Source organism: Micromys minutus, assembly GCF_963924665.1.
Source record: "Micromys minutus genome assembly, chromosome: 1".
NCBI classification, from domain to species: domain Eukaryota; kingdom Metazoa; phylum Chordata; class Mammalia; order Rodentia; family Muridae; genus Micromys; species Micromys minutus.
In genome coordinates this window covers 183990411-184004807 of record NC_137969.1, presented here as the reverse complement: position 1 = coordinate 184004807, position 14397 = coordinate 183990411, and the positions used below count along the sequence as shown (strand labels likewise).

The window sequence follows — 14397 nt, the reverse complement described above, 5'->3', positions numbered from 1 at the left end:
TGGCGTTAAAGGTCTCTATTTCCCTGAGAATCTAAGTATTGCAGTAAGGGCTTAGGAGTGTTCAAGCATATTTGAATCATATTGTGAAAATATGGTCCCACCACAATTTTAAATCACACTAACTGTAAAGAGCAAAAATACATTTATCTCTATATTTCCACTTAATTAATGAAACCATTGTTAATACCTTACTACCTTAAAGCATGACATTAGAGAAGAAGCTATGTAAAATTATGGAAATTTGGTTGCTGCTACTCTCTCTCTGTGTGTGTTACCATTTTCATTAGGCGCTGGAGTCATGCTCAATTATTTGATCCTTATTATCATTTTAAAGTAATTTCTGCAATGCCGTTATTCTCAAAGTATGAGAACAAGTTGAACAACATGATTTTCTTATTTAAACTATTTTCTGTAACTTCTTATGTGATATAACTTTTACATTTAGAAGCATTTAGCTTTTCTCCAATGATTTCAATAAATATAAATAGAACCCATAGTTTTCAGTCTTTTATTTTCCCCTGAAGTTCAGATTTTGGGATATAAAAATAATGTCTTATATAATATTCAAACTTCCAAGTCTAGCAGATATCATCAGATTATTTTCAGAAAGTTGTTTTAATTCATAGGCTTATCACACTTTTAATCATAGAAATTATATTTGATTAAACATAGAAAAAATTTAAAATCTAAAAAGCAAAATATATCAATATTTACTTTCATTGTTAATGGAAACTGTTCTCAACTGTTCATTATGACCACTTCCCATTTTCTCAGTTATGGGCTAGATTTCCATTACCTCAGTGGTTCTCAACCTTCCTAATGCTGTGACCCTTTATTAATGTTCTTAATTTTGTGGTGACATTCAAGCTCAAATCATTTTTGTTGCTACTTCATAACTCTTAATCATGCTACTGCTGTGAATATAATTTAAATATCTGATGTTCAGGATATCTGATGTGCAGGTCCTGTGAAAGGGTGATGAGACACAGATCAAGAACTGGATCCTTTACTTGGCTGCCATGTTGCTCTTATATTTTCAGTCGGTACATGAATCTGTTATGCAGCCTGGCCAAAAACTTTTATTTCAGATCATTTCCCTGAGTACTGGGACTACATGTGCATGTCAAAACATCAGCTATTTCGATTCTCACTCAGGAGATTACTTTTAAAAGATTTATTTATTCAAGTTGACACTGTGTATGAGTCTCCTGACTGCATGTATGCATGTGTATCATGCACATGCAAAGAGGTTAGAAGAGTTGCTGTGGCCCTGCATCATCTGCAGGGAATAATATATAGTGCTTCACTGCTGAGACTCTATAGTGCCCAGAGCCATGCAGAGGCCCTCGGGGTCCACTTACAGAATCCCATCCCCACTTGTCAAGAACCTGTGATGAATGCTGTGCCCTATACTTATTAACTAGATCCTTTCTACCCTTTCTACAAATTCTCCTTGTTTTTGCTATGCTGGTTATACTCATAGCAAGATTTAATTTCACTTCATGGGTAGTGAGCAAGGCTGGAATCACACAAGCCTAGAGAATGATTCTACATTTCTTTCAATACTATTTCCAGGGGTTAAACACCCTCTTCTGTTCTCTCTGCCTGTATCTATCCGCTAAAGGTGACCATTTATCCTGTGTATTTTGGACATATAATCATGTCCTTAGAGAATGAGCTGCGGTCACACTGAGTAAACCTATGGTGATATGGACGACGGTGGGCCCTTCTTACATAACTGTTCTGAAGATAGGTCTGATCAACAGAGACTTAGAAAGAAGCAAAGACATGTCCGATCAATATAGACTTAAAATGGTTCATGAAAAAAAGGTTTCAGAAATTGATAGGTGTATATTAGTAAGGGTGGCATGGTACAATGGCCTGTCTCTACCTACAATTAAAGAAGTATTATAACAGAGGGTAGTATTTGATGAATGAACTTATATCTACAAAAGTAACCGCATTGCTACCAGTTGTGTGTGTGTTCACATTAACAGAATTTGCCAGGCTAAACATTTATATATATTTACCTTGCTAAAATTGTGCTTTGTAATACAAAATAAGGATAGAGGGTGATTGACCACAGAGGAAGGGACGGGAAGGAGGAAGGAAAACTACTGGTCCTTTTTGTAGTGGTAGAAATTTTATAATGCTGATTTTATGATTTATTTTAATAAAATAACCAAATGGTGTCACTGCTCAGGTGAGCAGGGTGGTGTACGAATAAAGACAGATGGAGATATTCTGGGCCACTGGCTTGACTATCAATAGGAGACCACTGTCTTCACTTTTGCTGACAACACCACATATCTCTCTTCAGGTTCCAGATCCTGCTTGAGCAGGTCTCTGACAGAGGAGAGTGATAAATACCTTGTGACTCCAGTTAAAGATGGTATGGGAGACCATATAGGTGCTTGGAACTGAACCTGAGTCCCCTGTAATAGCAAATGTACCCTCAGCCATGTTTCATATTTTTATAATATAAACCGGTGAGTTCTAGTTTCCTAATGCCTAGAAATATTTGGTTGCCTTTACTTATTATTCCTTTTTATTAATTTTAGATGAGGAAAATCATGAAAAACATACATTATTTCATCTTTAAATATGTGAGACTTTCTCCTTGCCTCAGACAAATTTCTCCTCCATAAATGACAGCTACATACATAATGTATATCACAATGAGCAGAATGATGAAATACAAAATTGTTTTGATTTAAATGAATAAGTAGTTTTGTCACAGCAGTTACTGTTTCATTCAATCTCATCTAGCTATTGTTAATTTTATTATGTGTTAAATATCATATTATATCTGCATTTGGTAGCTTCCTTACTTATTTTCATTTCTTATTCAGTTCTCTTACCCATGTCTACCACAGTATAAGATCTACAGTTACTTAGCAGTATTTAGCATTTGAGAAGGACTTTGGCTATTGTAGGTTCACGGTTATAGATAATTATGGCATTCATCCAATTATAAACTACAGTTAATTAAAAGGACCACTAATATTATAATTCTCAGTACTAGTGATCTATATATGAAAATTAATTTTGCTGTAACACTGAATCTTGTAATAAAATTAAATATTTTCATGAGATAACATATATCATTATTATTATTATTATTATTATTATTATTATTATTATTATTATCTTATTTTATGACTTTACCCTATTTTTTCTCATTCACCCATATATTTGTAATGCTGCTATAATCCTCTACGGATAACAGTGCTAACAATAAATGTATAGACAATGTAATATGTGTCACATGCATTTAGGCCAATATTGATTTTAAATGTTAATTAAATTATTTTATTTACATGATTACACTCTCTATTTCAGACATATCAGAAAAGGGCATTGAATTTTGATACAGACAGTTGTGAGCCTCCATGTGGTTGCTAGGAATTGAACTCAGGATCTTTAAAAATGAAGTTAGTGCACTTAATTGCTGGGCCATCTTTCCGGCACCACCAATAATTTTTACTAATAAAAGTTAACAACACTTACTTCAGCTATATACTAAGATCAGTGGTTCACCACTCTGGAAATCTGTCTGGCGATACCTCAGAAAATTGGATATAGTACTACCTGAAGACCCAGCTAGTCCACTTCTGGGCATATACCCCAGAGACACTTTAATACACAACAAAGATATATGCACCACAATGTTCATAGCGGCTCTATTTATAATAGCCAGAAGCTGGAAGGAACCCAGATGTCCTTCAGAAGATGAATGGATACAAAAATTGTGGTACATATACACAATGAAATACTACTCAGCCACCAGAAACAATGACTTAACCAAATTCTTAAGAAAAGGGCTGCATCTAGATAATATCATCCTGAGTGAGATAACCCAGTCACAAAAGAACAGACATAATATGCAGTCACTGATAGTGGGATGCTAACCCCAGAGGCTTGCACTCCCCCAGAAACAACTCACAGACTGTATGAAGTCCAAGAAATAAAGAAAACAAAAAAATATACATATATTTACAAAACAAGAACACTTTGACTATTTCCATGTTGTGTTTTGTTTTGCATGTACTTTACGCTTATTGTAACTATTAGGTTTTCAATGCATACTGTCAAGCCCTTGAAAAAAATCAAGTACTGACTAAAAAAAATATATTCACATGGTTTTATGTAAAAATTATGTTAAAATCTGAAAAAACAGTACTGACAAAAATGTATAATTTTAAGCAAAAAATGTTTAAAATCTGTACATTTATCTTTGTTTTGTAAAATAAAGTCGTTAAAAAAAAGATCAGTGGTTCACTGGTGGTGAGATTTTTTTTTGTTTTATTTGTTGTTGGATTTGTGTGAGTGTGTATGTGTGTGTGTGTGTGTGTGTGTGTGTGTGTGTGTGTGTGTGTGTTTGTGTCTGTGCGCGTGCATGTGTGTGTAATATAATGAGAAGTTGCAACTTTGAACTCTGAGTAGGTTCTAGGTAATCCTGGATGTTTCAGATTGAGCACAGAGAGAAAAGGGAGGCTGATGTTGAAATCAATGATTCTGAAAATTACAATAGCAGATGAGCAGATATTGGGATCAACCAAGGATATCTTAGGCCTGGGCAGTGTTGGGGGTCACCTGGTACTCATTGTGAGAAGATCCGTGAGAACTGTAAATAGTACCTAAGACTTTGAACAAATCTTACTAATCTGCCTCCACCTTGAAGATAAGCAAAGGAAGACTTCTCTTCCTCCACATAAAGTTTCAGAATTTTCAGATCCCTGAAAAATGTTCTATTTCTCAGAATTACATTTTTAAGATCATTAAATAGTTTCTATAGCATTTTTATATTTATTATGCTTCCTTGCTCCCTCTCCTCTATGAAATAAATATCTATGCCAGTTGTTTGCATATTCTATTTATTAGGAGAAAATAAAAGTGGTTTTATATGAATTAGCATTTTACATTTTAAGTTCTTTCACTATTCAATATACCTTAACTTTCTTGTATGTTTTGAAACTCTTCACAATTAAATTCTTGTTTTAGTATTTTATTCACTTGCACACTTTTACACATACACAACTACACAATACTTAAGTCTCAAAGAATATATCAATAAGGGGTTTGAGAGATTGTAAGAGTCAACTGATCAGGAAGTTGGCTCAGATTCTGTCTTCTAGACATGACAGTGAAGTTACATCATTGAGGTCTCAAAATATCAGTGCCTAATATAAACCTGAAAATGACAACATCAGTTGAAAAGCCAATGCAGATGGGTAAACTCTTGCAAGACCTACTCCTAGATGAAGAGCTAAGGTTTTTGACCCAGAATCAGTATTCACTAGAGAAGGACCTTATAATGTACATATATATGTATGTATAGTATATATGGTATCTGATGTATTATCCTACATGCTTTTACTTTAGCACTGAAAGTATATACATACAAACAACAGGAAATTGGTTCAGCAGTTTATGTGTTTGGTTGGTTTTCATTTTTTTTTTTTTTTTTGCTTTTTATCACTTTTAATCTACTTATGATCTGGATTATGTTTAATGATTTTTATATTTTGAACCATTCCTGTACCACTATGGTAGAGCAGACATGTTCATGATGGGTAACTTTTTGGATATGCTCTATAGTTGAATTTCTAAGTTTTATTTAGAAATTTGTGACCTTGCTTATTAGAAAGATTAATAGACAATTTGTTTATTTTAATTTATTAAATAAATTTTGTTTGTTAAGCAAATGGACATTATATGATTAATGGCATATATGAACCCCTTGGTGCGAGGATTTCTAGAAAATTTCTTTCGGCAAAACAATGTTATATATGATTAGAAAAATGGAAAACCCACATAATGACTAGTAGATAATAGTTTAGTTCCTTAATCTTTCTAACCCCAGGCTTCTCATGGGGAACTGTTAATCATCTTTTAGCATTGCCTTCTTGGGCTACCATCCTGCAACCCTAGACAATAGAAATGTGGTATTCATTTTTTTTTACCCCAAATATCTACTGCATTGCAAATACTACAGATATGAGCCCTATGAAAGAGTCATTTGAAGACGCACAAGTGGTTGGCACCCACATGTTTAGAACCTGTGATCTAGAGGAAGGTGGGTTACAATATAGGAGGAACATAGGTAACTGATTGACAAGACAGAGCATTCTTACTTTCTTACACCCAAAGATCAGTGTTTTAACAAAGCTCATACGAAAATTTGATTTTTACTTACTGCCATACCACTGACTTTTTAGGATCATAACACTATATTCTTCTTATAAAATGTATAGATTATAATCATAATGAATGTGAGGGTTATTGTGTACTTCTCAGATTTTCTTTTAAGATGAGAAAAGATTCTTTAGAGGTAGTAGAGTACTTGATGTCAATATGACAAGGTAATATTTGAACAACCAAAATGTAATAGTACTAATTCAATAAAGCTGTGGGTTTCCACCATATTTACATGAGTTTATTCCACACACCTGCACACACGCCAACATTTCACATTCTAGAATCTGTGCTGACAATTTGAGACATTCTTCTTATGCTTTAATTTTACTACTTTTCCTCTCCCTCCCCCTCTCCCCCATCCTTCCCCTTCTCCTCTCTCTTCTCCTGCCTTTTCTCCTCCTCCTCTCTCCCCCTCCTCTTTTTCCCCCTCCCCCATCTCCTTCTTCCGCATCTCCCTCTCCCCCTCTCTGCTCTTTCTCCCCCTCTCCCCCCTCTTCCATCTCTTTCTCCCCCTTCTCCCTATTCCTCCCTGAACCCCCCCTCTATTTTCCTTGCTAAGTATATATAACCCAACGGCCCATGAGCAAACAATCTTACTTAGCAAGTTCTGTACCACTGAAGAGCAACCAAGTCCAACCTGATAACTTTTATAATCAAGAATAGCTTGAGACTGTTTTGTTTTGTAATTCCACAGTTATACTGACAGGAAAAAATGAAATCCAAGCTGTTTGCTGCCTGGGAGGTACCTTGTGATAAACACTAGAAGTATAAATTTCCCGTCAAGATTGTCATTCTGACTACACACTGGTAGTGTGTAACTGGTACTGTACTGCTGTGGAGATGTAAATCTCACAGAAAGAGTTTTTTATCACACTGCACCCATGTGAGGCTGCATCTAAAGACTTCAAGTCAGAAGGACTAGGTCATGTTTTAGAATTGTTATTAATTTTTAGTTCTTTCTCACTCTAAATTGTTCACTTGTAATCCTCTTATAATATCTGAGGAAATTAGTTTCATAATGTATCTAAATAATTGTTTCAAAGACACATTTTTATTTGGATAATATTTTTTCTCATTCTATATTTTACTTTATTTAAGTTGTACATTTAGATGGGTTCGGATGATTTTCTTTTGGCAAGAAAATTTTTGTAAATCCACTTTAAAATATTTCCCTTTAATAAAAATATTTTCTACCTAAACATACATTAAACGTTTTGTTAAAATGTTCATTTGGTGATGTCAGAGTTTTTGAAGCTCAATAATACAAATATTTTTAGCTTTAAACTATTTGTTTTAAATATAGAGTTGAGAGACTCCCTGACCTGCAGAGCAGCCCCTCACTGTGTCTCTCACTCATTACAGTCTTGCATGTCTCCAGAAGATGAAGAAATGTTACTGCAATGAAAGACTGTAAATTCATTGGAAAGTCCTATAACAAATAGTGACAACTTGCTTATTCAGGAACACCTGCATGACAGTTAAGAACAGTAGGACTGGATCAGTCTCCATACACTCAGTGTCATGGCTGCTGTACTATCACTAATGTGTAGCAAGCTACAAAGTGATCTGTCCATGTTAAGAGAAAATTTTTCATATGAAGTAAATGAAAATCAGAAAGATCTGTATCTTAAGATTTATATGAAGGGGCATTGATTTGTAAGACAAAGGAACAGGAAATGTGAGTACTGCAGATAACCTCATTTTAAGAAGCTAATGAAGGGCACACAATAAACCAGAAATCTAGCTAGAAATTCAACAGGTAACCTTAGAAATGAGACACATACATTGGAATATGGCAAACTATCACATATCCCTAGCTGTCTGAGGGCTCTACTTGACCTATGGGCCACTTAGATATCGATAAGGTCCCTAGCTATTTTTAATCATTATTTAAATTTGAATTTGTATATGAACAGAGCAGTCAAAAATTCAGAATATAAATCCAAAGCTGATATAATTGTCTAACGTTTAATTTTATACACCCATGTATGCACGCATATGGACTCATTTAATAACAAAGACAAAGAGAAGAATAAAGATCTAAGTATAATCTCTTCTCAACGATGTAGGCACAGGCTATCTACAAAAAAATGTAAAAGAAACCTCCATAGTACAAGGGAGGAAATATTCAAAAGTAAGCCACTGAACAAACCAACAAAGAGACATAAAAACTTTGTTCATATTGAAGAAAGACAATACAGAATTATTAAGTTATGGTATACAGGAATTTTAGAGTTTGAGAAAATATAGAGAGAATAAGAAACTGTGTTATGCATTTATGGAGAAAAACATAGACACAGAAGTAAATATACAAGTCATCTTATAAGATGCATAGGTGGAACTGTCTGACCACTGGGCACATGTCACATCATGTGCTGAGAACCATACTGAGTAAAATGCCTAATGTGAGCTTAGACAACTATTTATACATCCTTGCTCCCTGCCTATGGACACAGTATCAGCAGTGTGTGCTAAACTGGAAATCTTCTTATTCATTTACTCTTTCCTTCAGGGCTTTTCTACCATAAGAGTCTATGCCTTCAAACTGAGAGTCAAGATAAACCTTTTCTAGAGTTGGACTTTCTGCCATATATTGTCGCAAGAAAACTACTAATTATACAGAGAACTGGTACCAAAGTTACTGTTGTGATAAATGTGACCGTGGAATTCTTAGGCCTGTGGAACTGGTTTGTGGGAGGAATGTGAAACATTTCAGCTGTTTGTTACAAAAGCCCTAAACTGCTGCAACCAGAAATCAATGGACCATATGGCCAGAAACGTGTAATATGAAAGTGCTGGCAAAAACACATAGTGAAAGCATTGCTTAAGTGGTTTAAGAGTGAATACTATATAAAAAAAAATGACCTTGGGGCCATTCATATTTTACTTTGATTAAGAATCTGGCTTCATTTGACCAATGTCCTGAGAAATGGAGCAGAATAAATACAGAATTAGCAGATCTACTTCTTATTTTTCCCTCTTCTTTTTATTAGATACTCTGTATTTACACTTGAGATGACATCCGTTTACCCTGTCCCATTCCCATCCACCTTTCTCTACAGTTGCCTTTACAAAAGTGCACTCCCTTCTGATCCCCCTCTCCACCCCATTGTCTTGTCATTCCCCTACATTGGGAAAACTTGCCCTCTCTGAAAAAAAAAAAAAGCCTCTTCTCACATTGATGCCAGACACTGCTTTCTTCAGGTAGATATGCAACTGGATCAATAGATCTCTCAGTGTGTGCAAAAAGGCTAGTGTTTTACTCTATGGGAGCTTTGGAGGGTTTGGTGGTTGATAATGTTATCTTCCCATGAGGTTGTAACCCCTTTCAGCTCCTTAGGCCCTTTCTTTAGCAACCTCATTGGGGTCCCCGAGTTCAGACCAATGGTTAGCTGCAAGCATGCTCAGCTGTATCTATATGACTCTAGCATAGTCCCTGAGGAGGCATCTCTGTCTGGTTCCTGCCAGTAAGTACTTTTAGGGATTAGTCACAGTGCTTGTATTTGGTGACTGCATATGTGATGGATACCTGGGTGAGGCAGCTTCTTATTCAGATCTACTTCTTTAGTGGAAGAAATATCTATTAGCATTAAGACCAGGCTATGGCATGACTGTTACTCTGGCATCTTATTCAAATCTATAATAGACAAGGGAAACAGCAGGAGAAACAGCAAGAAGCTTAGGAAAGTGTGAGATTTCTTGACGAAAATTTTGTGAAAAACTTTATCATAGCAAAGAATTGTACAGAAAACAAAGCATCTAAAATAATACAAGACCAACCTCATTCCTTACATTGGGCCAACAGGAAAGGTACCAGAAAGGAAAGCCTACCCATTAAAGTTTCAATCTGTGAAAATTCAAATTTATGTGATAGCAGATATCTTGAATTGAAAACATCACACAGAAGCTCCCTGATAACAAATGAATATCTAGGAAATGATATTTTCAGCCAGAACCACTGGGGCACACAAAATCCTACAGCTCTAAGAACAGGATTATGCTAGGCTGCATTCAACCTGTCAGCAGAACTTGACAACCATGTGCATATAGAGTTAGGACTTCATGCATGAATGATACAAGATTTAAGGTATGGCAGTCTTATTTCACTGTTTCAAAGAGATGGTAATTCCAGGAGTGATTGGGCTCCTTGGGAGGGGGCCAGAAGGGGCTACCTTCTGAAGCTCTGAAGATTAAACTTAAGTTTACTAGAGACATTAAAATATTAGAGAAACCAGGATTATGGTAGTTGTACTAAGAAAAGCTGCAATTATGGGAAGGGGACAGCTGAGGAGAGATGATCAGGAAACAGAGCAGGAGTGGCTGGACTACCTTGCAGTTTGGAGCACATATGATGATATCATGAGTTAGATACCAGACACTGAGTACCATTCTTACTCTGATCTGATCTTTTTCTAATGGGAACATGTATCCTGTACCATTGTTTATGTGAATTATGTAATTATTTTTAGATCTAGGATATTGCAATTAATGAATTGCACTGAGTTTCAGAAAAGGACATTAAACATTTTTGGAACTGCTAAAGAGTAAGTTGACTTGAGGTTGGTATTCATGCATTCCATATTAGGAGATAATGGAGAACCTGCAGAGGCAAGGATGGGGGAAGTGTATCATTCAAAGAGGTAACTTCACAGGTTGAGATGACAAAGGAGAAAGATTTTTGTCATAAACTTGATGGAATCTAAAATCTTTTGTGGGAAGATTCTTCTGACATGCATGTGTGGGATTTTATTTATTAGGTTTTTCTCTGGCAATTCTTGTAAAGGTGTTTAAAGACTAGATTAATTGAAATGATGAGAGATGTTCATGATATGTGCATCATTATTTCATGTGCTGAGGTCTCTGACCAGAAAGGCAAAATCAATCAGAACACAAGAACTCATGACTTTCTGTTTCTAAACTGTGGTTGGAATATGACATATTTGAATTTCTGCTGCAGTGATTTGTTATATTGTATTGTCAGGTCAATGCAAAAACAAACAAACAAACAAACAAACAAAAAAACAAAAACAAAAACAAAAAACCTTCTCCCTTAAGTGGCTTATCTTTAGACAGTTTTTGTTGAAGAAATTGTCATACTCTTCACAGTATCCCTCATATATAAGCTTGGGAGTCCATCAGCTGATTGATGGATAAAGGGAATATGGTGTGTATAGAAAAGGATGCTTTAGTTTGCTGTAAATAATATGAAATCATAGGATTGGAGAGTTGGTTCAGCGGTTAAGAGCACTGGCTGTTCTTCTAGAGGTCCTGAGTTCTATTCCCAGTACCCACATGATGACTCACAAACTTCTGTAATGGAATCTGATGCCCTCTTCTAATATGACTTAAGAGAGCAATAGCATACTCATATACATAAGTAAATAAATCTTTAAAAAAAAGAATATGAAATCATAATTTTGCCAGGAACATAGAAACAACTGGATATCATCAAATTGAGTGAATTGCTCAGACTCTAGAAGACAAGTACTGCCCACCTTCCTTCAGGTGTGTAAAGTGTGATTCCTATAATTTTCAAAGTTATATAAAATTCCACATGTAAATGACACAGAAGTGACAATATCTGTGGGAAGGAAGAAGATTCAAAGGAAAGGAAAGCAGGGTTTGGGGTGTGTGGTCAAAGTAATACTATAATAGTGTAATTATCTTCATAAAACACAACATTACACTGTATACAATAATATATGACAAAGGTTTTCAGGTTATATACATATCTAACAACTGCCATTATTCATAATCTTAAGACTAGATGCATTCAAAATGTACACTAATTGATTTGAGGGACCAGTAATATTCTATATGTGCTTATAATAAACTACCTAGCAATAGAAAGGAAAAGTGAATAGAAAGAAAGAAAAACTTAAGCTAGTTGTATTTAGCTTCAAAATCAGGCTAAGCAATAACTTTCCATGTGGAAGATGATGTAACTCACGATGTCTTTTCTTTGAAATGTTGATGGAACATAAATACTAGGGGCAGGAGAGGATCTGGTATAGCTTTATGCTTGGAAAGGAGTCCATAGCTGTGTACCAGAGTTCTTAAGTAGTATATAAAATATTATAGACTCAGGGAAAATATTTTTAAATTATTAAGTAATTTAATGTTCATCAAAGAATTGAGTTAATGCTATATGAATAATTAACACCAAAAGTTGCCAACTTTGCATTTCTTACCTGAATATACATAGTAAGATTTTAAAATGGGATCAAACATGCTACCTTTTTCTAGCCTACAATAATGAGTATAGTGTTGCTATCATTTAAATTTTGGCATTTATTAATGTCAATATCACAACTGTTATATTTTAACTATATATATAGTATACATATATACTGTATGTGTAATAGTAACATCAGTGTAAGGGTACATTAATACTGATGATAAATTTAATCAAGTTACATTTCATAGCAGTTTGACTATTAATATAACCAATGCTATTTATAAAGCACTACTGCATATACCATAAAACTATTTAAATAGATTGAAATTAAATAAATGAAGTATAATGCTATGCGTAACTTATTTTAATCTTTGTAATTATTGGCTATAGATATATACAATCTGAAAACTTTAAGAATTATATTTCATATATTTTCATGAATTCTTCTTATACTTGGCAATGTATAGATATGCTATTAAGCATTTTAATTTTCATTTAGTAACAGAAACAGTCAGAGTGATGAATTTTTTGGTAGAAATCATGAAATTTATCAGTTACTCATAGTTTCCTTTTAAATGAATTTTTAAAGCATATTACGCATCAGAAAAGGCATTTTTGGGTTAGAGAAATGGGTTAACATTTAAGAGCACTGGATGCTTTTCTAGAAGAGCCAAGTTTAATGTGTAGCACCTCATTATGGCTCCCAAATATCTGTAAATGAAGTTTACCCCAGAATGTATTATTTTAATCTACCCCCCATGGGTATCAGGCATACAAGTGGTACACAGATACTGAGGCAGGAAGAACACACTTGAACATAAATATAAGTAAGTAAATATTGAAAAGGGTATCTGCTAACAAAATGTTAACATAAATTGTTCATAAGCAATAACATTTCATAGATTAAGATTTTTAATTGAATATCTAAGACAGGCAAAAAATAAGATTTAGTGGCAAATCTTACCACGCCAATAGAAAAGTAGTTATTGATGATGCTGTAAGGCACGGGGTCTCCTTTCTCATCTTTGTCGTTGGGTGTGACTTCAAATTTCCACCTGTCCAGCATGATTTCTGTGCTGCTTTCAATGTCTCTTAAGATCTTCATAAGATTTTCACCTTCATAACCTAATGAAGAAATGTTACAGAAAAAGAAGCATATAGCCCAGTTAAAGGGAGTTACAATTACATGTGTTCGCTTTTCTATATGAATTAGTCTAAAGCCAACTATTTTATTTTAATGCTAAGTTCAGTGTATGTTAAAAATCAACAAAATGTGCCAAGCTGTTGTGCTAAGTTTCCTTTTTTTAGACTCATTTTTAAAAATTAGATATTCTCTGTATTTACATTTCAGATGTTATCTTCTTTTCCCCAATCCCATCTTGTCTCCCCCTTTTATTACCTCAGTAAAGGTGCTCCCTCTCCCAACCACCCTCTCCCACTGCAGTGCCTTTTTATTTGCAGAAAATATTTTTCTCTTTTTTTGTGGCATAAATTCTCATTTTACCAAACTGTCAAAACCATTTCTATTACATATCTTTCCACACTATTGTATCAATCAATATATTAAAATGTGATTAATTTTAATTTGAAACTCTATATTTTCAAAGCATTCTTTAATAAAAGAATGCCATATTCCAATTTATTGTTGATGTCCCAAACTGAGTTGTCTGCCATTTAAGAAGTTCCATATGTGCTATTTCTTCATGCTTTCTAATAACAACAAGAAACAATAAGAAAATAAGCTGATCCGGTGCACATATGAGCCTGGAGCTGACCCTGTGCCAGAGTTCTCTGTACTCACACCATGTTGGGAAATAAATGGTCTCCAAGAAGTGCTGACACACCTGAGAGCATAGATAAGACAACCAATGCTGCTTTGACATTGGACCCTTCAAGAAACAGGAATCAAGAAGTAGTTTGGGACATGATCTTTCCAGTTTCTGTTGGCACCTTGTGCTGACTCTGTGCCAGTGCTCTCTGTATCCAGACCCTACTGGGAGAAAGCTGGTCCCCTAGTA

The 14397-nt window shown here is 34.7% G+C and overlaps 1 protein-coding gene across 6 annotated transcripts in view; it reads right to left on the bottom strand.

The window, feature by feature from the left end:
- The window catches only part of DGKB (diacylglycerol kinase beta), a gene marked incomplete at its 3' end in the record, with an annotated part of 654267 nt that overhangs the window by 399794 nt on the left and 240076 nt on the right, over window positions 1-14397 (bottom strand). For all 6 annotated transcript variants that reach the window (XM_080942285.1, XM_080942284.1, XM_080942287.1 and 3 more), the window contains one exon: window positions 13344-13504. In XM_080942285.1, the coding sequence (XP_080798411.1) occupies window positions 13344-13504 (161 nt within the window). The remainder of the gene's footprint in view (window positions 1-13343; window positions 13505-14397) is intronic.